This window comes from Dendropsophus ebraccatus, chromosome 1, assembly GCF_027789765.1.
Source record: "Dendropsophus ebraccatus isolate aDenEbr1 chromosome 1, aDenEbr1.pat, whole genome shotgun sequence".
In the NCBI taxonomy this organism is placed as follows: domain Eukaryota; kingdom Metazoa; phylum Chordata; class Amphibia; order Anura; family Hylidae; genus Dendropsophus; species Dendropsophus ebraccatus.
In genome coordinates, this window is record NC_091454.1 from 24,223,329 (window position 1) to 24,246,123 (window position 22,795).

Below are 22,795 nucleotides of genomic sequence, written 5' to 3' on the forward strand. Positions count from 1 at the left end.
TTTATTATATGTGCACAGTGGTATTTATAATGTCGTACAATAGAAAATGATATTACCTGCATGCCTCCGGATAGGTCCGCTATTAGATTTTCCAGGAATAATAAGGTATAATACTATCTTTATGGAATCTAGGTGGCATAATGTGTGGGAGGATATTCTTTTTTTATATTGTTAGGAAAAGAATAATGTTCGTTCTGCCTATCCGTGTAGTCTGCAGAGGTAGAAAGCATTAACCGTTATGGTCCATTGTAGAACTACTATTGATTTCCTTTAATTGTAATTGTTTCCAAGAGCAGAAAATAATGCCTCTGTAAGAGTTAAGTTCAGTCCCTTCCATTGGAGTTGAATATAGCAAATACCTGTATAAGACCCCCGGATTAGCGGGCCCAGTGAGGGTCCATTGTGGTGCCTACAGAGAGGAAGGAGCAAAAAACATGCAAATACCTTTCAACCTTTCTATTCTACGGTTTTAAAGAAGCTCCCTGGCGCCACCTTCTGGAAGTAACATTCCCTTCAAGCCAGTGTGCTTATTTAAGAAGCCTTAAAACATGACTAGGGATTTAATTAGCCACACCAGAAAAACTTCCCCAGAAGGAGAAGTTACCCATCTGTAGACAGCTGTTTCTGGGTTCTTACCCCTCATCAGTATGGAGCAAGCATTGTCAGACCAAAGGGGTAATCCTTCGCCTTAAAAGAGAAGTGCCGTGAAAAAAAGGCAGGCAGGTAATATACAAGGTATACATAGCAGTCCCTATGCCACCGTTGGACTGCTCCTGAGTCTCACTGGCAGCCACCGACTGTCATTTTCAGCTGGAATCTCGGCTCTTTCAGCTGAAACATCACAGCCCAGCTGACCGACTGCCCCCTCAGACAGTCAGTGACTGGGGCAGTGTCCCACACCAGTCACTGATTGGCTGAGCAGGCAATTGATCATCTAGAAACATGATGTTGCACCTGGAAGAGCTGCAGGGGGTTGGCAATGAGACCTGGAAGCAGTACTACAGGGCACAAGGATAGGTAAGTATAGTTTTGTTAATATGTTCCTGCCTTTTTTTTTTATTCCATGGGACTTCTCTTTTAAGGAGAGCATCTTGAAGACTTATAGGCAATTCACACTCCACTGAGAATCCTGTGAAGAAGGATATGCAACGCAACTCTTGTTCCACTTTCTGGAAGTAACCTTTAAGCCAGTGTTTTTGCTTCTTTAAGAAGCCTTAGAACATGAATGGGGATTTAATCAGCCAAGCCAGAAAACATTACCTATCTGTAGACAGCTGTTTTGGGATTGTTGACAGTACAGAGCAGAGTGCTGGCTGGTTGGGATATCCTGGGACGCATCTAATCTGCTGATATGTCCCTATTGCACATGTTCCTATTTCTTGCCTTCATCCTGAGCGCCATTTCGGTGCAATTTGTCGTTTAATCCTGAAGCTAGTAAGATGGTTTGGTGTACTGGAGGCCCAGCGCACCGATCCGCCCACGGCTGGCCCGCTTCTTCTAATAAATATCAGGAGGCTTCATTGGGATGGGCCGGATTGATGCACTTGCGGGTGGTAGTCTCTCCCCCAGTGCACCAAACCACCTTACTAGCCTCGGACTTAAACTACAAACAGACAAACAGCACTGATGTTGGTGGTAAAAGACATACCTTCATCCTCATTACCCCATGTGCAATAGTGTCATATGAGCAGGTTAGATTGCTGAATCTGCTGATAGTTTCCCTTTAAGACCCCAGTCATGTCATAAGGCTTCTCCAAGGTGCTCAAACACTGACTTAACAGGGAAGCTACCTCCAAAAGGTTTTGCAAAAGAATTGCTTTCCATATCCCTCTTCCCAGAATTCCCAGCGTAGCATAAATTCCATATAGGTCTCTATACACCATTATGGTCCCCAAAGATAACCATTACCCCCTATTGCTAATAATTGTTAAGGGGCAACGTTAAATGTTTTCCTACATGCTGTAAGGTTCTGCAGAATTTTCCCTTCTATATATTGCCTTACCAAGATGTTCCTCCTCATTGAAGTCACCATTTCCCTGTATACTTTGGCCTTTCTTGCCTCTTGCTCTCTCAATCTATGGCTCCTTATGCCTTGCTGTATCTTAAGGAACCTAGCGGGGATATGACAATGACCGGGGACCTCTTGGTTAAGGCTGCTTTAAAAACATGGAAACAGCTATAGGCTATGTTCACACATTGTATGACACTGGCCGTTCCGTGACAAAACGGCCGGTGTCAGATAAGGTCATCTTTAGTGCCACTGAGTTCTGATCAGAACTCCCCATTGCAGAGAATTGAAGCATGCGGCTGGAGCCGCGCGCTTCATTGTGTGCACTGACAGGTTCTCTGCGGCCACTATTCAATGAATAGCGGCCACAGAAAACTGACATCCCTGAGATCCCGGCCGGAGCGTATTCTATGTGTATACGCTCCGGCCGGGATTTCATAGACGGCAACATAACGTATCTTTTTGTATTAATCACGGCCATTGTTGCAATCGGCCGAAAATATACGTTGTGTGAACATAGCCATAGGCTGTATTCATGTTTTCCTGGACTCCCTAGGGCTGCATCCAAATTCTTCACCCATCTGTAATCAAATGCTGCCAGCTCGGGTTTGAACGTACCCAATCATGCTTGAGATTAGTCTATCTCTAATCTCCTCCTACACCAAAACAAGGCAAGAGCTATCAAGGCTGATGGGGCATGGGGAAGCCACCTCTTTGATGACTCTTTGTGGTTTGAGCAGAATGAAAGTGATAACAAGTTCCCTTTAAACCATTTGCAGTAACTTCCGACATATCAAAAGTTACTGATCCCACCGGGTCTCACTACTGAGATGCCAAGATCCGGGGGGAGTGCGAGGGACCCCTTTATCTCCCTGTTACCAATTAAATCTCAATTGTCTATGGATCAAAATAGACAAATGTTCTGTTGGCTAGAGAGTAGAGCCCACTTCCCCTGGATGTATCTATGAATCGCACAGGGTCCCAAGTATGAGACCCAATGTGATCAGTAGCTTCAAATAACAGTGATGCTTTAACTTAGAAAATTTCTCTTCTCATTATGTGTAAGATACAAAAGAAAACAGTTTTCCCCATGAAACCAGGATGTTATTATAACTCAATTTCCACTCTAACCCCAAAATGCCCATTGCAAATGAACAGTTAATGCTCATTAGCTTATGAACATCTAAATAGTCCAACATATGAGTATCTAAAGCTAGCGACATACGACCAGATGTCTCAACTACACCAGCTGCTTTCCGCTGGGACATTGGCTCGTCCTTGAACTCATGTAATGACAGTTCTGGCAGTAGAGTAGGACGTCTATCCATAGTGAACGACAAGTTCACACGGAATTCATGGCTTCTTTTATTTACCGAAACCGTGATAGATCCATTGAGATGTCTTGGATCAGATCTATCAAATCATAATGGGTCCATCATGGTTTTTTTTTCATTACTGGATGGAATACCATGGAAGCTACTCCCAAGAAGAATATCTAAAAGCTATTTCCAAGAAAAAGCCAATGAATGTGTAATTTAAAAAGGTTGTCTCAACTCACAAAGTCATCCCCTATTATCATCTACCATCTTAATGAAGGGGAAAGGGTACGACTGCTGCGACCCTTCCACAATCTTAAAAATGGAGACCCGAGTCCCCCATCTGAACATAGTGGTGGGACACACATGTATATCACCGCTCCATTTATTCTCCATAGGAGCCATGAGGGCTGCCAATGTTTGATTTTCCCCCTATAAAAAATAAATGGCGCGGCAACACACATGCATCCCCTCGATCCATTCTACCCGGAGACTCGGGTTCCCAACAACCCTTTTGTTAGAAGGGTGCCTGACTAAAGGATGATCGTAGAGAGTGCTGCTTCTAGAAAGGCTTGCAATAGGCCGTAATATGTGCTACACCAAGTTTCCCTGCAGTGCCTCCTCAGGTCAAATTACGCATTACAGTTTTTACTTTGAAAGCAGTCAGCTAGCCATGAAATATAGGGGTCTCCAAAGGCGGAGAAGCTCTTTATAACTACTCTCTTCCCCGGCTAAGGCTCATTAATGAGGCAGCCACTTCTATTAACTCTTTGACCGGGATCACACTCTGTATGACAACGGCCGTTCTGTGACCCAGCCATGTCAAATAATGGCCGGTGTCATACCGGCCGGAAAAACTTCATTTCTGTTGAATTGGGTTTACGGGCGCACCCGTGTGTGCCTGCATCCCAATTCCCCACAGCACACAATGGAAAGTGCAGCCGAAGCCGCACTTTCCATTGTGTGAACTGTCAGTTCTGTGCAGCCGCACAAAACTGACATGTCGGCCCCAGTCTATACTATGTTTATACATTCCGTCCACAATTCCTCTGACTTCATTGCAATGTATCTTTTCTATGAATCACGGCCGTTGTTGCAATTTGGAACAACGGCTGTGAAAATAGAAAAGATATGTTGTGTGAACTTAGCTTAAAAATGGGTTTTCTAGAAAAAAAAAAAGACATGCAATTGCTCCGAAAGAAGAATTTATACTCTTCCACAACTAGTCCTTGTAGCTATTATCAGTTATGTTTTTTATTTATTTAAAAAAAGAAAAAAAAAAACTTACAATAAGGCAGCACACTCGAAAAGATATGAGCTTCTCCAAAATGAAGACAAGCGTGACGCCTGGATATGAATTTCAGGCCTGTCATCCGAAAGGGGTAATCAATGGGAGACAATCCACCATGGTATATAATCAAATGTTATTAAGTTCCACAATAGACAACAGGAGCAAGAACTCAACACTCATAAGCAGCAATGCTAATATAATGTCTGGGAACATCAATGTCAGCCCTCCACTAGGGACTTCAAGACTTGTCTACATTGCGGAATAGGACGGGGAGATACCGACAGATCACGACTGGAGAAAATTAACAGATTGTTGAAGTGCAAACCAAAGGCAAAGGGGGAGATTTATCAAACATGGTGTAAAGTGAAACTGGCTCAGTTGCCCCTAGCAACCAATCAGATTCCACTTTTCATTCCTCACAGACTCTTTGGAAAATGAAAGGTGGAATCTGATTGGTTGCTCGGGGCAACTGAGCCAGTTTAACCTTACACCATGTCAAAGTCTTTCTTGTCGCTTCTGTCAGCAGACTCGTCCATGACGTCACTTATGTGGTGGTTGAACCCAATACGTGATTTTTTTTACTGTTTCTTTTCTTCTGCAGTCTTGCGGCATCCAAAGAAGTTGGTGCATCTGCCCGCTCTTCTCCGAAACTGATGTCTCCTTCCGATTTCCTGGATAAGTTAATGGGGAAGATCTCAGGATATGATGCCAGAATTCGACCCAACTTCAAAGGTAAATCTGGCCATTAGAAAATGTCTTTGTCATCCGGGACAACCATGGGCATGGCTATAGAGTGGGCAGGGGCTTTGGAAAAGGCTGCTACGGGGGGAGGCCATCCCTGAAATACATTGGATACTATGTATTGGATACTAGGGAAGATGCCCATTTTGGGGACACTATCTACTGGAAGATACAAGGGGAGAGGACTAGCACGGGGGACACTAGGGGAGATGACTACCATGGGGGGAGGAGGCTACCAGGGCAGATACCTAACATATGCTATCTACTGGGTAGGGGGCTTACAAATGGAGAATTACCTACAGTTAGATGAGGGAGGAGGGGTGCCCAATCAAAAGTTTGCTATGGGGCCCAGCCGTTCTAGTTACACCCCTGAGGGTGGGCTAAAGTAACATATTTATAGGTTCCATATAAGAAGACACTGGATATGTGGGGTGAAGGCCGTGTTATAGATTAAACCAAGGGGGGGGCAGAAGCTCCAAGTTATGTCTCTAAGGCCAAACAGAAAAACGAAGATCATTCAAGTATATGGAGCTTATCCCAATAACTGATTGAGGGGCCCGCCAGAATTACTTTCTCTGACCGATAGCAACCCCCCAGTATTTATGAGCAGCTACAATCATTAACAAAGTTTCTTTAGAGGTGAAAATAGAATCGGAGTTGATCACTATCATAATACTTCAGTTGTTTAGTATTTCCTGTTTTTATACTTAGTCGCCTCTTTCTTTTACAACAGGTCCCCCGGTAAATGTCAGCTGCAACATTTTCATCAACAGCTTTGGCTCCATTGCAGAAACCACTATGGTAAGAAATGACTTATTGTCTATCGTCTATATATTGTTGACACATTGTTAAAAAAACATCCTGAGCAAAAATTAGAAGCCTATGGTTAATTCACCAAATTATGACCCATAACAGCATATAGCCGAACTCTACTGTATATTATTATTTCTTTCCCATCTTAAAGGAGTACTCCGGCGAAATTTATTTTCTTTCAAATCAACTGTTGTCAGAAAGTTATACAGATTTGTTATTTACATCTATTTAAAAATCTCAAGTCTTCCTGTACTTATCAGCTGCTGAATATCCTGCAGGAAGTGGTGTATTCTTTCCAGTCTGACACAGTTCTCTCTGCTGCCACCTCTGTCCGTTTCAGGAACATTCCAGAGCAGGAGAGGTTTTCTATGGTTCCTGTCATAGAGGTGGCAGCAGAGAGCACTGTGTCAGACTGGAAAGAGTACACCATTTCCTGCGGGACATAGACTTCAGATTTTTAAATAGAAGTAAATTACAAATTTATATAACTTTCTGAAACCAGTTGATTTGAAATAAATAAATAAATAAATAAATAATAAATTTCACCAGAATGCAACTTGTTCAGATCCAGTTTAAGGGTAAGTTCACATGTAGCGGAAGTGCAGTGGATTTCTCGCTGCGAATTTGCAGCGAGACCCGCTGTGGATCCTATAATGTGAAGCTGAATGGGTCCCATACACGCAGCGGATCCGCTGATTGGCTGATGAGGAGCGAGGGAAGCTGGGAGCGCCACACACAGCCGCGGTGCCAAGCAGGTAATGTATGCTGCGGGCCGTCTGCTGGCGGCGGGGGAGTTAAAGGGCACAGGTCCCATACATGCAGCGGATCCGCTGCGTGTATGGGACCCATCCAGCTTCATACTACAGGATCCGCAGCGGGTCTCGCTGTGAATTTGCAGCGAGAAATCCGCTGCGGTTCTGGTACGTGTGAACGTACCCTTAAGGGAACCTGTCATCCCTTTAATACTGACCAAATCAGGAGTCATCTGGGTGGCCCGTGCCAGATCCTCCCGACTCACCAGCCTCGATCCATAGATGTTTGGGTATTGGAGAGTTCTATCAGCCAAGGCCGACGGGGTGGGGAGAATCCATCAAGGACAATCCTGATGTCTGGTGAAAGTGATGACTGGTTCCATTTAACGCTGAATCATTTCTATTAATGTATACGGTACTAGAAACATAACGCTGGATGAGGACACAACTAATAGCCCAGGGGAAAAAAAGAACTGGATGAGGATCCTTAGGATGCCTTTTGACAGTCCTTGAACAAAGCAAATTTCCTTAGCTGCTTAGGACTCGGCTGCAGTCGTGAGTCCTCTGTTCTTTTTTATAAAGCGAGGCTTTTCTAGAAGGCCAGTCATTGTAGCATGTCTCCTTCAGATCTATAAAATACATTATATCAAGAACATGGTATTGCCAGTTGTGCTAACAAAGCAAGCTCTCGAGTAATGCATCTCCCCTCCTCCCCTGTTATCTGAGAAAGAGGAGCGGAGCGGCATGACTCCACATTGCTATGGAGTGAAAGCTCTTCTCTCTCACACGGATGTCTGGTCTCATGGGCCCTAGAGACACTTCATTACGGCGCTATCTCACTCCACACTCTGCAATTGCTGATTGATCGAGGTTCCTCCCCATCATCCGGCAGTCCCATGCAAGATAAGACCAGGAAGTTTATTGAGCATCTATTCAGATAGAACATAGGAACAAAGGAAAGAGGAATACGCAAAGTGCCACCTTTTCTCCGCTATAGGAAATAAATTCTACATACAAAGGTATTTTTGAGGTCCCCCACATTGACCCACCACCCCTTACTTCCAAACCATACCGCTCAAATAAAGACAGAGACCGTGCTGGAATGTATTGGCCACGTCGCCGTTTTATGAACAAAAATAAACATAAACATTTCCATTAAACAATACCTCACAAAGTGAGGTTATTTCCCCCCCTTTCAATCTTATCAGTAATGGGGAACCTTCGGCCCTCCAGCTGTTGCAAAACTACAATTCCCATCATGCTGGGACAGCCAAAGCTAAAGCTTTGGCTGTCCAGGCATGATGGGAATTGTAGTTTTGCAACAGCTGGAGGGCCGAAGGTTTCCCATCCATGACGTAGATGGTCCTCGAGGCCCATAAGCCCTGGCGGTTCTACCATGGCCTATCTTCACAGGATTTACCTCCAGTCGAGACCACCTTGGCTTGAAGGCACCCCATTAAACACCTGTGAATGCCATTCATCATTCCAGACCTGGACTTACACCCCCGTGACCAAACCGAGTTCCTTTTTTCCACACCGCCGTCCAACCATACCTGATTAACTAGAGAGTCCAGAACCACCTATGGTTCCCCCCCCCCCCCCCTCACCTCCAAGCTTATCACTAAGTACTCCAACCTCGAGGACACCCCTACGCCCAGCCACTGCGACAAACCTGAACACCACGACCAACCACTCTTGCACAGCGCCCCGCCACTACCCCAGCGAAACCACCCCAACAGGGGAAGGAGGGTGGTAGATTCTTCCGAACGGCTTAGCAAACCTAAAATGGCTTCCCCCATTACCTCTACCCTGCCTTTTATATGCTCCTCTTTTTCCCCACCTATAATACACCCCCCACTACAACTCCCCCCTTCTCCACCAATACCCCTCTATCACTCACCTTCTCCAACTTCCACCCCCTAACCCATGCCTGACCCTCCAGCCTAAGTGCTACAACCTTATGTCAAAATGGCCCCTGCAAACCCTGTCATGTCGGCCTCCCTCTAGGCTGGTGCCTTCAGTCCAGCCTCACTTGATAAGTCATTCATGCAAGTATACAAAAAATAGATAAAAATGGAGTTAAATCCAACGTGTTTTAAACTGCAAAGCTCTTATGACATGGCTAAGAAATTTAAAGAGTGTGGGGGAGATTATCAAACTGGTGTAACTTAGGACCGGCTCAGTTGCCCCTAGCAACCAATCAGATTCCACTTTTCATTCCTCACTGAGTCTTGGTGGAATCTGATTGGTTGCTAGGGGCAACTGGGCCAATTCTACTTTACACCATGTTTGATAAATCTCCTATGTTTTAATGCTCATCTGGATTTACCTCGGAATTAAACAATACATACCATATAGAAGCTGCTATAAGGCCCCTATTTAGACTCACTTATTTCTGAGCAATGTAATGATAACTGGTCAGTGTTACAGAGGAGATATAAAACTCTCTGTACTCCCTCCCTGGGCAGCAAAGCAATAAACAAGCCCATACTTACTCCCTCGCTCCCCTGCTGCTCCCGCTGTGCGGTCTTGCAGCAGATAAATGCAGCTGGGCCTGGATGAGCAGTTAGGGAGCGAGGGAGATAAGTATGGGCTTGTTTATTGCTTCACAGCGAGGGGAAGCGGGACGCACAGTTTTATATGTCCCCAGAAAACTCCTTTAATGATGGAACGGATCAATTGTGATGCCATAAACATTATTGTTAGTGGCATGGATGGTAAATGTACTCAGTGACAGTAGATAACACCTTTATGCTGGGTTTACATTATGTATATTTCAGTCAGTATTGTGGTCCTCATATTGCAACCAAAACCAGGAGTGGATTAAAAACACAGAAAGGCTATGGTCACACAATGTTGAAATTGAGTGGATGGCAGCCATTTAATGGCAAATATTTGCTGTTTTTTTTAAAACAACGGCTGTTGTATTGAAATAATGGCCGTTATTTACTGTTATATGGCGGCCATCCACTCAATTTCACCATTGTGTGACCATAGCCTTTCTGTGTTTTTAATCCACTCCTGGTTTTGGTTGCACTATGAGGACCACAATACTGACTGAAATATACGTAGTGTGAACCCAGCCTTATACAGTGAACATTACCACATAGCAACACTGCCATATACTCAACTGATAATACTGCATTATAGAGAGACTAGATGACACCCTCCCAAACCTGGTGACTGGATAACACCTCCATAAAGTGACTGGATTACACTATTATATGGTGACTGGGTAACACTCCCATATGGGGACTGGATAATACTACTATATGGTGAATGGATAACACCTCCATATGGTGAGTGGATAATACTTCCATATGGAGACTGGATAACACTCCTATATGGTGACTGATAGCATTACCATTACATGACTGCATAGTTGTCCTGGATTGTATCCTGCATCCTATATACCCTCACTATAAGATGCCATCCCCAGCAAGGTGCCGCCAAAGGTATTGGCCCTCCATTGCCTAGTAGGAAATATGGCCCTGGCTGAAAGTACACCACTATTTGGAGGTTAAGGCACTTGTCAAACACCTGAAATCTAAGTGATATGACTCCAGCCTATTACTGCCTTGTATATAACAGAACAGAGAAGCAGTCTGTCAGATCAGGCCCCACTCTGATGGATTCCTCATCCATGTACTCCATGAATGGCCGTTCACCTGAATGATCACCTTGTAATGCTGTAGTCATCCTCCTGCCGTGACCGCCATTGGAAAAAAAAACTCTGGCAAGCTGTGGCTTTCTCCAACAAGAACAGCTGTGCAGCAGGTGTGGAGAGCTGGACTGCTGCCATAGCTTCAACCTGGAAAATATATATATACAATTAATATATAGTGAGGGCACAGAATAGGCAGGGCCGATTCTGGGGTCCGTGCCGCCTGAGGCAAATCTCAGGCCGCCGCCCCCCTCACTGGCACCCGAACCACCCCCCCCCCCCCCCCCCTGCGCGCGCACGGCAAGCCCGACAATCATCATACATTACCAGTCCCACTTGCGCCCCCACCTCCCTGGAACACCCAGGGGCCGCGGCCACCGGAGCTCTTCAAGGCTGCTCTGCCCCTTTAAAAGCAGGGGGCTCCGCTACCACTAGCTGTTCTAACCAGTGCACTGAGCTTCCGGGATCGGTCACCTGATGCACGCTGGCCCCGGAAGCTCAGTGGACTGGTTAGAACAGCTAATGATAGCGCAGCCCCTTGCTTTTAAAGGGGCAGAGCGGCCTTGAAGAGCTCCAGCGCCCGTGGCCCCTGGGTGTTAAAGGGAGGTGGGGGCACGAGTGTATGTTCCGGAGGGGCCCAGGTTGGCAGAGTGGTAAGCGGCCCTTCAACTGAGAATCTGGGCGGCCCAGCGAGTATTTGCCTGGACCGTCAGATTATCAGTCTGGGCATGATTATGCCGCCCCCTGCAGGACCGCAAAATCTGCCGCCTGAGGCGGAATACTCATTCCGCCTCATGGCAGAAGCGGGCCTGAGAATAGGAAATATACTATTACAGAGTATGAAAGGTTATTCTTATCCATAGGTTAGGGTGTAACTAGCTGACTACAGGGAGGCTACATGATGGAACCCCCTCCAATGGTCAGTTGTCCCTCAATCCTTTGAGTCTCTATGGGTTTTTTGAACACCATCATGTACTGAACCCAGCAATTTTCTATAAAAAAAAAATTTCAAATTAACTGGTGTCAGAAAGTTATACAGATTTCTTAATTAATTCTATCTAAAAATCTCAAGTCTTCCAGTACTTATCAGCTACTGTATGTCCTGTATTATTTCCAGTCTCAAACAGTGCTCTCTGCTGCCACCTCTGTCCATGTCAGGAACTGTCCAGAGCAGGAGAGGTTTTCTATGTGGATTTGCTACTGCTCTGGACAGTTCCTGGCAGAGAGCACTGTGTCAGACTGGGCAAAATACACCACTTTCTGCAGGACATACAGCAGATGATAAGTACTGAAAGACTGGAGATTTTTAAATAGAAGTAATTTACAAATCTGTATAACTTTCTGACACTAGTTGATGTGAAAACCTCCCCCCCCCCCCTTTTGGACTACCCCTTTTATGTATGTGGCTTGGAGCGCCAATTATTTGGGGACGTAATTGACCGCTATTCACTTGATCAGTGCGGTCCCTGTGGTCAGCCCCACGGTCAGCTCCCTATCTGCCGTCCTGTGGCTAAGAGATAACATTTTCTCTTGGAATAACCCCTTTAACATTTAATATAAAGGGATGACAGAGCCATAACTCATGATTAAGGGGAAGGAGACCCGGTGTCTATTACTGGAAAGCAATATACAAAATGTACTTGGTTAAAGCCATACGAGGAGTCTCATTCTAGCCCACATGGGAAAATTCCTTCAATGTCAATCCGAAATCAGCGTTATTGATATTCTGTGAAAGGAGCAAAATGAACATTCTGTTCTGAAGCCAACACTCTGGGACAAGAGTTATTAAAAAATGGAAAGTTTATGAAACCGAGAAGCAGAAATCAATCTGGTTCCGGAATCATTCCTCAACTGTGCGCTACGTGACGTCAGTATAGTGGAGTCCATGGTTGGTTGGTGGTTGTTTACTCCCTAGGGGTTAAAAAAAAAAAAAAAAAAAAAAGCATGCTGCAGAAGCATATAGCATTGCTTACCCGTCTGGCCCAGTTCCGAAACAACCAAATATCCATCTGTTTTGGGGGTCTTAGTTCTGTATTTTGTGGTTGAGGAATTGTTCAGTACTACAAGTCACGGAATGCCTTGCTTTACCTCGGCTGTACATCACAGAGGTGTGGTATATAGCAGTATTACATTTTGGGATGAACCGTAAAGCAGTATTACCTGATTTATCAGTCATCTGCTGGTACAGTCTGCCATAGGCATACCGTAACAGTAGATCTATTATTTCAGCAAGTGAAAAAAAAAGTGGTGGATTCCAATTGGCGCCAAACCCTGATTTGAAAACCAGCCAGATGTCTCCAACGTCCCAGAGAAATGGTTCACGGCTTCTACAAGTCACACTTTATTGGTATGCTACGCGTTTCGAGGGTTAGAATCCCCTCTTCATCATGTCTGGTGAAGAGGGGATTCTCTGGGACGTTGGAGACACCATTTCTCTGGGACGTTGGAGACACCTGGCTGGTTTTCAAATTAAGGTTTGGCGCCAATAGGAATCCACCACTTTTTTTTTTCCTTTCACTTGCTGAAGTTCTACACCGATTACCCATCTGGAGATTGGAAGGTGGCCGGCAGCAACCCTGCTATATATAACTACATGCGCACATTTAGAGTCATGCCTAACTGTGTACAACCCCTCCAGGTGAGCGTGCATGAGCACAGTTTTCATCTATATGTCATTGTTTTATTGACCTGCACATGCAGCGCCGTTGTATCCTTCTTTTCTATTCGCATATCAGTAGATCTAATACGGCAGTCAGGGAGGCCTTGGTATTGGCCATAATGATTAAAAGGGTAGTTAAAAAAAATATTTCAAATCATCAGGTGTCAGAAAGTGACAGAGATTCGAAATTTACTTCAATTAAAAAATCTCGTCTTTCAGTACTTATCAGCTGCTGTATGCCATGCAGGAAGTGGTATTTTTTTACAGTCTGGAGAGCAGGAGAGTTGTTTTTTATGGGGATTTACTATTGCTCTGGACAGTTCTTGACACGGACAGAGGTGGCAGCAGAGAGCACTCTGCCAGACTGGAAAGAATACATCACTTCCTGTAGGACATGCAGCAGCTGATAAGTACTTGAAGACGTAGGATTTTGTAATATAAGTACATTACAAATCTCTTGCACAATCTTCTGGCACCAGTTGATTTGAAATAATAATAATTATTATTCATTTATTTTTGCTTTAATCCCCCCCCCCCCTCAATTTAAATGCCCCTGCCAGTGGCATCTAAGCACTCATAATAGCCAGCAACAGAGATCGCTCCGTGTCAGCTATTACTGCTGTTGAAACCAGAGGGGTGCTGAGTTAAACGATGAAGAAACAAGGTCATGGCTATGTCACTGTGCCGATTTATTATACATATGACTTCTAGTCATATATAGCTGGATACTGTAGTAGATAAAATAAAAAATAAAATAAAAAAGTGTAAAACATCTCTGTCCCTTCCTTCCCGAGCTGTGATCACACCAAAGTGAAGAGTCTGAAGATGAAACGATTCCAGATATTAAAGCCTGTAGGGAACAAAGCGCTGCTTAGCAGTGAATAATGACTCCAATCCACATAGACACTTTTATAAAACCAATATTTTCAATTTGATTTTCTAAAAAAAAAAAAACTATATAGTTTTTTCTGAAATTAAAGAATTTTTAAAGGAGTAGGATATATATATATATATATATATATATATATATATATATATATACACTGTTTAATACATACTATAGCTTATGCTTGTTTATTATGAAGTTTGAAAAAGGTTAACTATGGGGGGTGCTGTATACTGTGATGTCACTTTGTTTATTACCCCTGGACTGTGACATCACTTGAGAAGATTGCACCGTCTGTTGATTGATTTAAAGGGGTACTCACAAGAATAAACTAGTATTAAAAAGTTATACAGATTTGTAAACTATTTCTATATTTTTTTTTTTTTTTTAAACTTAAGACTTCCAGTACTTATCAGCTGCTGTATTTCCTGAAGAAAGTGGCAGCACATCCAGTCTGACACAGAGCTCTCTGCTGCCCCTTCTGTCCATATCAGAAACTGTCCAGAGCAGTAACAAATCCCCATAGAAAATCTCTCCTGCTCTGGACAGTTCCTGACATGGACAGAGGTGGCAGCAGAGAGCACTGTGTAAGACTGGAAAGAATACACCACTTCCTGCAGGACATACAGCAGCTGATACATACTGGAAGACTTAAGTTTTTTTTTTTTTGTTTTTTTTAAATAGAAGTAATTTACAAATCTATATAACTTTCTTACACCAGTTGATTTGAAAACAATTTTACTCCTTTAATTTCCACTTTACATCCCTGACTCCTTCTATATAGATAAGACCTCAGCTCGCTTCTGACAGATCTCACTAGTAGTATTACAAGCCAAATCAATTCCCTTTCATTTAAGGCAATATTATTATAGGCAAATAAATCCACTCTTTATATCCCCCCTCCTACAAGTACAAAAGAGTCACACGACATCACAAAACAGCATGGATGCTACCTATACACACCATGAAAGGGTTTCAGATGTTCCCCGTCGTCTCCTTTCTTCTCTACAAAAATATTTAAAAAAACAAAGACTCGGTAGCGTCGGCGGTGGTGGCGACATTCTTCATTATTATAATAAACCTGCGGCAAAAAGTTCAGACGAATAAAGTTTGATTAAAGAGCGGCAAACTTTGGAGGACACTTGTCTGCTTGTTCTACAAGCAATGAAATATTAATCATGTAGTAAAGCTGCCCTATGAATGAGCGATAGAACTAATTATTCCACCTTCACAGCGGCAGAAGGAAGAGCGGAAAAATGATCGCAATGTTTTCGGCTCAGCACCGCGAGGGGTCCGCTAAATCCCGCCAGTTGTTGCCGGCACATGGGGATGCTGAGCGGTGTGGATGAAATGTGATTCTGCATTGTAAGAAGCTTTACTTTGGTGAATTGTGATTAGCTAAAAAAAGATGTATTAGTTTTGGCCAAGTCCTCTAGAACAAGATGGGGCCCCTATCCTGTCAATGGAATAATGGCCCCCCCATCTTCGCTTTGTCGCTTTGTATTTGTATGATCTTTTTACACAGCCCGACATGGGGCCATGCAAGGACGCAAATGAGCCAATCAGCGAGATCGGCGCTCGTCTGCAGTGTCTTTACACAGGAAAATTAATCAAGCAGCTGGGCCGCACAAACGATCCTTGTATCATTTGTGCAGCCATGGAAAGTTAAAGGGGAACTATCAGCAGGTTTGACAATACTAACCAGCTGACCTGCTGACAGCCTCCTATTGCGCACATGATGCCAAGGAGGAAGGTATGTATGTCTCTTACCTTCCTCTTCGGTACCTTTCCTGTGCAGTTAGCAGTGTAATCCTCGGTTCGGAGGACCATTAGGAGTACTGCCCATAGCGCAGAGCCAGCCCACTCCTAATGATAATCTATGGAGCAGGCTGGCCAGCCAGCTCGGCGCTATTAGGGCAGGCCAGTGCTCCTAACGGTGCTCCAAACCAAGGATTACACTGCTAACAACATGGAAACAGCGCTGAGGAGGAAGGTAAGGGACATACTTTCCTCCTTGGTGTCCTCTGTGCAATACATTAGTCTAACCTGCTGATAGTTCCCCTTTAAGTTTCCAGATCTCACAAGCAGTACATACATTCTGGGCTGCTGTGTGATCTGGCATTCTGCTCTCTGACAGCCAGAGGAGGAAGGGGTAGCGCCCTGAAGATAAAGCAGGATGGGAGAGCCAACCATTTTGGAGGAGGTGGCGGCCTAAAGATACAGCAGCACAGAGCATTACAGGAGAGCCGGAGTGCGGGCTGCCGGATCACACAGCAGCACACTAAGTATGTATATACACATATCCGTGCTGTCAGTTTCCCTTTGCAAACATTTCCCCTGTTTACACAGGGAAATGTGCAGCCAATAATGATAAACTTGAAAGCCTGCTGTAAAGGTGCGATCAGCATGGTCTAAGAGGTAAACTGCTGCAGGACTCCTCTGGGGGTGACAGCAAAGTGGATTGGGCAGTTGAAATCCAACCTGCCTGATCCTTCTGTCAAATGATGTTGAGGAGTCAAGAGGTGAAAACTTGTCAGGTTCAACTGACTTATTCCCAATGTGTGTGGAGGCACTAGTACAGGGATAGGGAACCTTCAGCCCTCCAGCTGTTGCAAAACTACAAGTCCCATCATGCCTGGACATAATGGGAATTGTAGTTTTGCAAAGCTGAAGGGCCAATGGTTCCCTATCCCTGTACTAGTAGCTGTAGGGGCCCCAATAGCCCCTCTGGTACATGATCACTGGGTCCCTGCTGTATTGTACCAGATAAAGAAATACTGTAAAAACTCTAGTTATCAGTACAAAGTAGGACTTAAAAAGGGACATAGCAGCCACACCAGGGACCTATCCTTTTGTCCAGATTAGTATTAGAAGAAGAACAGTGATGTCATAGCTTCTTGGATTAATGAGCGTTCCGGTATTGACCTTGTGTTCTTATACTAATAGTTTTACTACAGCAAAGGGCATTTAGTGTAACGTCCTATAACAAAGCCAAGCTGTGTGTCCCGATTCTAGGCCGGCTTTCTCTTTTCTATTCTCAGCCTCCCCGTGCTGTATAAAATGAAGCCTGACACATGGTATGATGACATATAACCCCTCACACGCTTCATCTTTTGTCCTTTAATCAAAGGAGACCTTGCGGGCAGACAGCACTATGCAGGCCTATTAAGCCTCATCACAGCAACTCGCATAAAGCAATTTGGTCAGTTCCAGTCGTCTCGGGTTGGTGAGAGATACGGAAAGAAATTGTATTTTTAGAAAAAGAAAAAAAAGATCATTTAAATATTAAAGTTTCCAGCCGTCCCATAAATCATCTGCTGCCGGAGAGATTGGGGAACAAGAGAGATTAAAGCTTGATATGCCTTCACTACTTGTCCGTACCAGCCAAATATAACGGCCAGCAGACAAAATAATGAGACTGGAACACAGACTGGACAGAGCAGTAGAAGTGATATCTCAACTTGTCTGTGTCGGTAATGGCTGCAAAAAAAGAAGCGGTCATTATCATATAGTTAAAGCGAATGTACCATTAGGTAAATTGCTTGGCGCCGGTGCGGGGATGCTGGTGCCATGGTCTTTTTTTTTCAACCGCCGCCTGATTCCTGCACATGGCGCCTGTCTATTCCCCTCTGAAACACAGACTGAACATATCCGCGCATGGTTCCCACGCATGGCGATGGTATATTCCCGAGCACTGGCCGGGCCCACCGTCCCCCATTGTGACAATTTTCCCTGTGACGTGGCTCCATTAAAACCAATTAAGCTACATCACAGAGGGGAGATCGGCACACCAGGGGCCGGTGGTCCCGTCCCCAGTGCCTCATGCCCGGCTTGGGAATAGACTGACGCCGTGCGTGGGAACCAGACAGCAGTTCAAAAAAACAGGCACCCCCGCGCCGGCCTGTTAATGTAAAAAACACAGTGGAGGAGATTTATCAAACATGGTGTAAAGTGAAACTGGCTCAGTTGCCCCTAGCAACCAATCAGATTCCACCTTTCATTCCTCACAGACTCTTTGGAAAATGAAAGGTTGAATCTGATTGGTTGCTAGGGGCAACTCAGCCAGTTTCACTTTACCCCATGTTTGATAAATTTCCCCCAGTGTACCTAGTGGTTACATTCGCTTTAATAACAATACACAGGTCCGTCAAGTTCCTTCTCTAACCCTATAGAGCTGGCCAAAATCCACCAATTTTTCCATATCAGAGCAAATATTCCTTAATAGATCCCACCTCTAGAAATCTTGTAACCATATCATATTTTTTTTACGGAAGTCATCCAAGATTCTTATTGAATCAACCATCACAACACCATGTTGGAGAGAGATCCATATTCTCACTGCTCTTACAGTAAAGAATCTGTGCTGAAGGTGAAGCCTTCTTTCCTTTAAACGTAGTGGAGGCCCTCTTATCATGGCATGAAAAGATCACTAGAAAGATCTCTGTACTGTCTGGTTTATATAGACGTCCTCTCTTAGGGCTTGCTACCAAAATCCATTAAGAATGAATTTTTTGGGGGGGACTGTCACAGTCGCTATGCAAGACCTATGCAAGAACTAACAGTAACCAAAGTCACCATGTAGCCTTAAAGAGAAGAGGAAACTCATGTGACAAAAATCTGATTGGGTTCAAATTGGGTTGCAAAATAATTGATTACTTAGAATCTAAACTTTTTGTGATTTGAAAGTTTCGGGCCAAATTCATCATTGCTCCTGAATAGTGTTGAGCGAACTTGCCGAATGTTCGGTTTTGGATGAATCCAAACACTCGGCATTTAACTTCCAGTTGCTGGAGAAGTTGGATGTACTCATGGAAAACATAGATACAGCCATAGGTTGCATACAACTTCTCCAACTTCTCAGGAGCCAAATGGCGAGCATTCGGTTGAACCTGAACATTTGGTAAGTTCACTCAACACTACTCCTGAACACTGAACGGCCTAGAGATAAGCAGTGATGCCACAAGCATTGCAACTTTCACTCACTACATGCGCTGGGATGGGTGGGTTGGTTACTTTGCACTCAGCCTAGCCATTCCATGTTCTGTACAGAAGCAGTGACTCCTCACTTTGAAAGGAGTCCCTGCTACTGTATATACTTTGAATGGGCAATTTTCAATGCAATCCGGACACTTCCTAATACGGGATCCAAATTTGTAACTTATCTTGCAGACAGATTTCCCTAGAGACAAATCTGGGTAGCTTTGCTTATAACTGTACATTAATACACATAATCAAAAAAGCGACCCAATACTATCAGAGGATTTTGAGTACTGAATTAAGCCCCTATTACACGGGGCGACATAGAGGAGCAAACAAGCGCTGTCAGCGCTTGTTTACTTCTCGCTCCCCGCTTGCTGCTATTACACGTGCCAGCAGCGGGCGGGTTAGTGCAAGGGAGACCGCAGGGAGCTGCGGGGGGGCTGCCCGAGTGATCGCTAGATCATCCGTGCAGCCCATAGAGGATAGCAGTGGTCTGCTGCCACCGCTCCTATTCCACGGAGCGACGGCAGCGTATCGCTGCTATCAGAGTCGTTTGTCTTTCAACATGTTGAAAGACAAATGACAGCAGCGATCAGCCGACATCGTTCATGTGTGCTGATCGTTGCCTTCTATTCCACGGGACAATTATCGCCCTTAATTTTGCTGTATAATAGGGCCCTCAAACACACTAACAGCAAAGTTGTTTGTATGACCCTTTCAGGGAAAACATACTGGTGAGTTATCCACAGTGTAGCTTATCAGTCGGTGGGATGCCAACAGCCGTCACCCCTGCCGATCAGTTGTCCAGCTCCTGCAGTACACATTGTATGGGGCCAGAACCAATTGTCTCACCATAATGGGGGCCCAGTGAGATTTTAGCAATTGGAGCCTCCACTCTCTTCTATGTATGCCCGTCTGAAGGATTCTAACCTCTCCATATTTGTACAATCTAAATGCAGACCGAAAAAGAACACTCTGTTATAGATACAATTTCATGAATATGTTAATGTTTAGGTCTGCAGGATTCTTACCACAGAGCCAGGCCCAGGCTTCCATTATATCCCTGCATGAGCAAAGATAAATCCGTCATAGAAAATGAAACACCGATAGAGCCATCTGTTCAAGGAATATTAAAGTTCATTTATCAATAGTAATTTTATTATTTCACTCATGCATTGAACTTCGTTTTTGAAACTTTTACCTTTTTAAAGTAACAAAAAACAAATGATAAAGATAGATTAAAATAAGATTTTCTACATACCCTTAAAACTTTCTGACCCTTCCATTTTTATATGGTAGGGTCAGAGGTTTTTTGTTTTGTTTTGTTTAGTAATGAATTTTTTTATTTAAAATTTTCCATAAACATATTCCATATCATTACAATAAATGACAAGATTATTGTTAAAACCTTACAAGTATATACAAAAACAACACCATTTCCAGATTTCCATCCTCAATTCCACATTGTTCGCTGTAATTCCGTATTCTTCCACTAATCGCTCAATGTAATTCCACACCGTCCTTTCATTTGCTGGGATCAGATGGAGTAAACGATCGCAGTAACAATCATAACTAACTACTATTGTTCTGTGTAATATGGTGAACGATTTCAGGTTAACGATAAAAGATCTTGTTTGTGATCGTTTATCGTTAAGAACCGCTTTGTCTTAAAGGGCCCTCAGAGTCTTTTGTTGTTTAGAGTCTGCTGTTAGGGCCCTGATAGACCAAGCAATTGTCGGCACTATTTGGCCAATTATCGGCCATTATGGCCGATAATCGCTTGGTGTAATAGGTAATGTTAAAAGGCAACAATCAGCCGACATGCACGATGTCTCCTTGTCTTTCAACATGTTGAAAAAAACTAGAACACTAGGAGTGGTGGCAGCAGATGGTTGATATCTCCTATGGGCTCCCTTAGCATCGCACTGGGGTACCTGGGGCCCACCAGAGGAAATTATCCTGGGGGCCCACCAATAAAGAACCAGTGAGAAACAACATGTCAGTCAGCGTTTGTGCAAGTTCTAAAGCTGGGGGCCCACCAAAGGAACCTCCGCTCCTCTGGTGGGCCAGTGCTCCACTGGGCTTCCTGGACGATCCCACGTGTAATAGCACCGAAATTAGCGGAGAACAAGGAGCAAGGGAGCACTGATCTGACAGATTGGCACTTGCTTGTTGCTCAGCATCGGCCCATGTAATCCTGCCTTTAGTTTCCCTTTAAAGCAAATGTACCACCAGGTACATTTGCTTTAAGTTTTGCACATGAACAGAACAGCGCTGATGCGAGGAAGCTGATGCCGCGGTCCTTTTTTTGAACCGTGGCTTGGTTCCCACGCATGGCGCCAGTCTATTATCGAGCACCAGTTCAAAAAAAGGATCGTGCCACCAGCCTCCCTCCGTAAGCGCCTTTCTATTCACGTGCAACACTTAAAGCGAATGTACCTGATGGTACATTCGTTTTAAGGAAGCACTGAAATTTTTCCCTTATAGGCTTTGAGTTCCCTCTAAACATGATCTGCTACCTGCCCTTATATATTAACACCCTTAGGCCAAATGCAGTGAAGTATCGGTCAAATGAAAGGATTAAATTCATCATTCTGAATGTAACTCGAAGCGTCCGTCTCTCCCCATACCTGTATTTATGGCGCTTTGGATCCAATGTTAATGGGAAATGAGAATCGGATAATCAAATTAACCTAATGCACCCAAGTATCAATAGCAGATAGACCTGCCAGCTTTTTTTTTTTTACAGCTTTCAAGGAAGGCCCCTTAAAGCCGTAGCACCACGTATTCTATAAAAAAGGTCAAATGTCATGTAGCGAGATAAATGGAAGGAGAGCTGCATACATTATGTCCTTAATACATTTCACAGGAACCCAGGAGTCCGTATCAGTAAAATCAGTAGAATGAAAAGGTTGTTTTCAATTACAGCCCGTGTGTACTTCCATTATCTTTATTCTCCAAGGATGGATTTTTTTTTTTTTTGTAATAAAAATGTGAAATATATAACACCTTTACTTTATTATTTAGTAAATAACGGCACATTATTTTATCCCCTGTCCATCTGGCCTTCAGATCAATGACAGTAATTCATAGAGCCACTTCACTTCTGCCCTTCATGCGCAAATTTATGGCTACACATATATATATATATATATATATATATATATATATATATATATACAGTGGTAGCTTGGTTTAACAGTAACTTGGTTTAAGAGAGTTTTGGTTTAAGAGCTCACAGTTTTTCAAAATTGTGATTTGGTTTAAGAGCATTGCTTTGGTTTAAGAGCTTCCTGTACTGAGTGAGGGAGGGGGAGTGGAGGAGGGGCATGGTCTGCATAGCGGGGTCTACAGCCCTGTACTCTGACCCTGGAAGTCTCCCTCATCTTCCAAATCATAGCAGATCCACTTCAGGCTGGGGCTTACATCAGGGGACAGGACTGTGGAGGTAATCTCTTCATAGCTGTAACCCCTCTCTCCCCGGACAGTGAGTGCTGCATGTATGTGCCCACATTTGCCCTGCTCATTCCTTCCTGCTCCCTGCAGTCTCTGTCAGCCCTTGTGTTTCCCATCTTCTCCATTACTGTACAGTAACTTATAATATCACATATTCTGCTGTTTCATAATGTTTGTTTCATCTGTTTTACATGTTATTCAGAATAATAAATCATTATTTTGGGGTGTG

The 22,795-nt window shown here is 44.0% G+C and overlaps 1 protein-coding gene across 1 annotated transcript in view; it reads left to right on the plus strand.

The window, feature by feature from the left end:
- Window positions 1–5,202: 5,202 nt before the first annotated feature.
- GLRA1 (glycine receptor alpha 1) overlaps window positions 5,203–22,795 on the plus strand; it is a gene marked incomplete at its 5' end in the record, with an annotated part of 36,829 nt that continues 19,236 nt past the window's right edge. Inside the window, 2 exons of the mRNA XM_069955810.1 lie at window positions 5,203–5,347; window positions 6,090–6,157. Coding sequence (XP_069811911.1) covers window positions 5,203–5,347; window positions 6,090–6,157 — 213 coding nt within the window. The remainder of the gene's footprint in view (window positions 5,348–6,089; window positions 6,158–22,795) is intronic.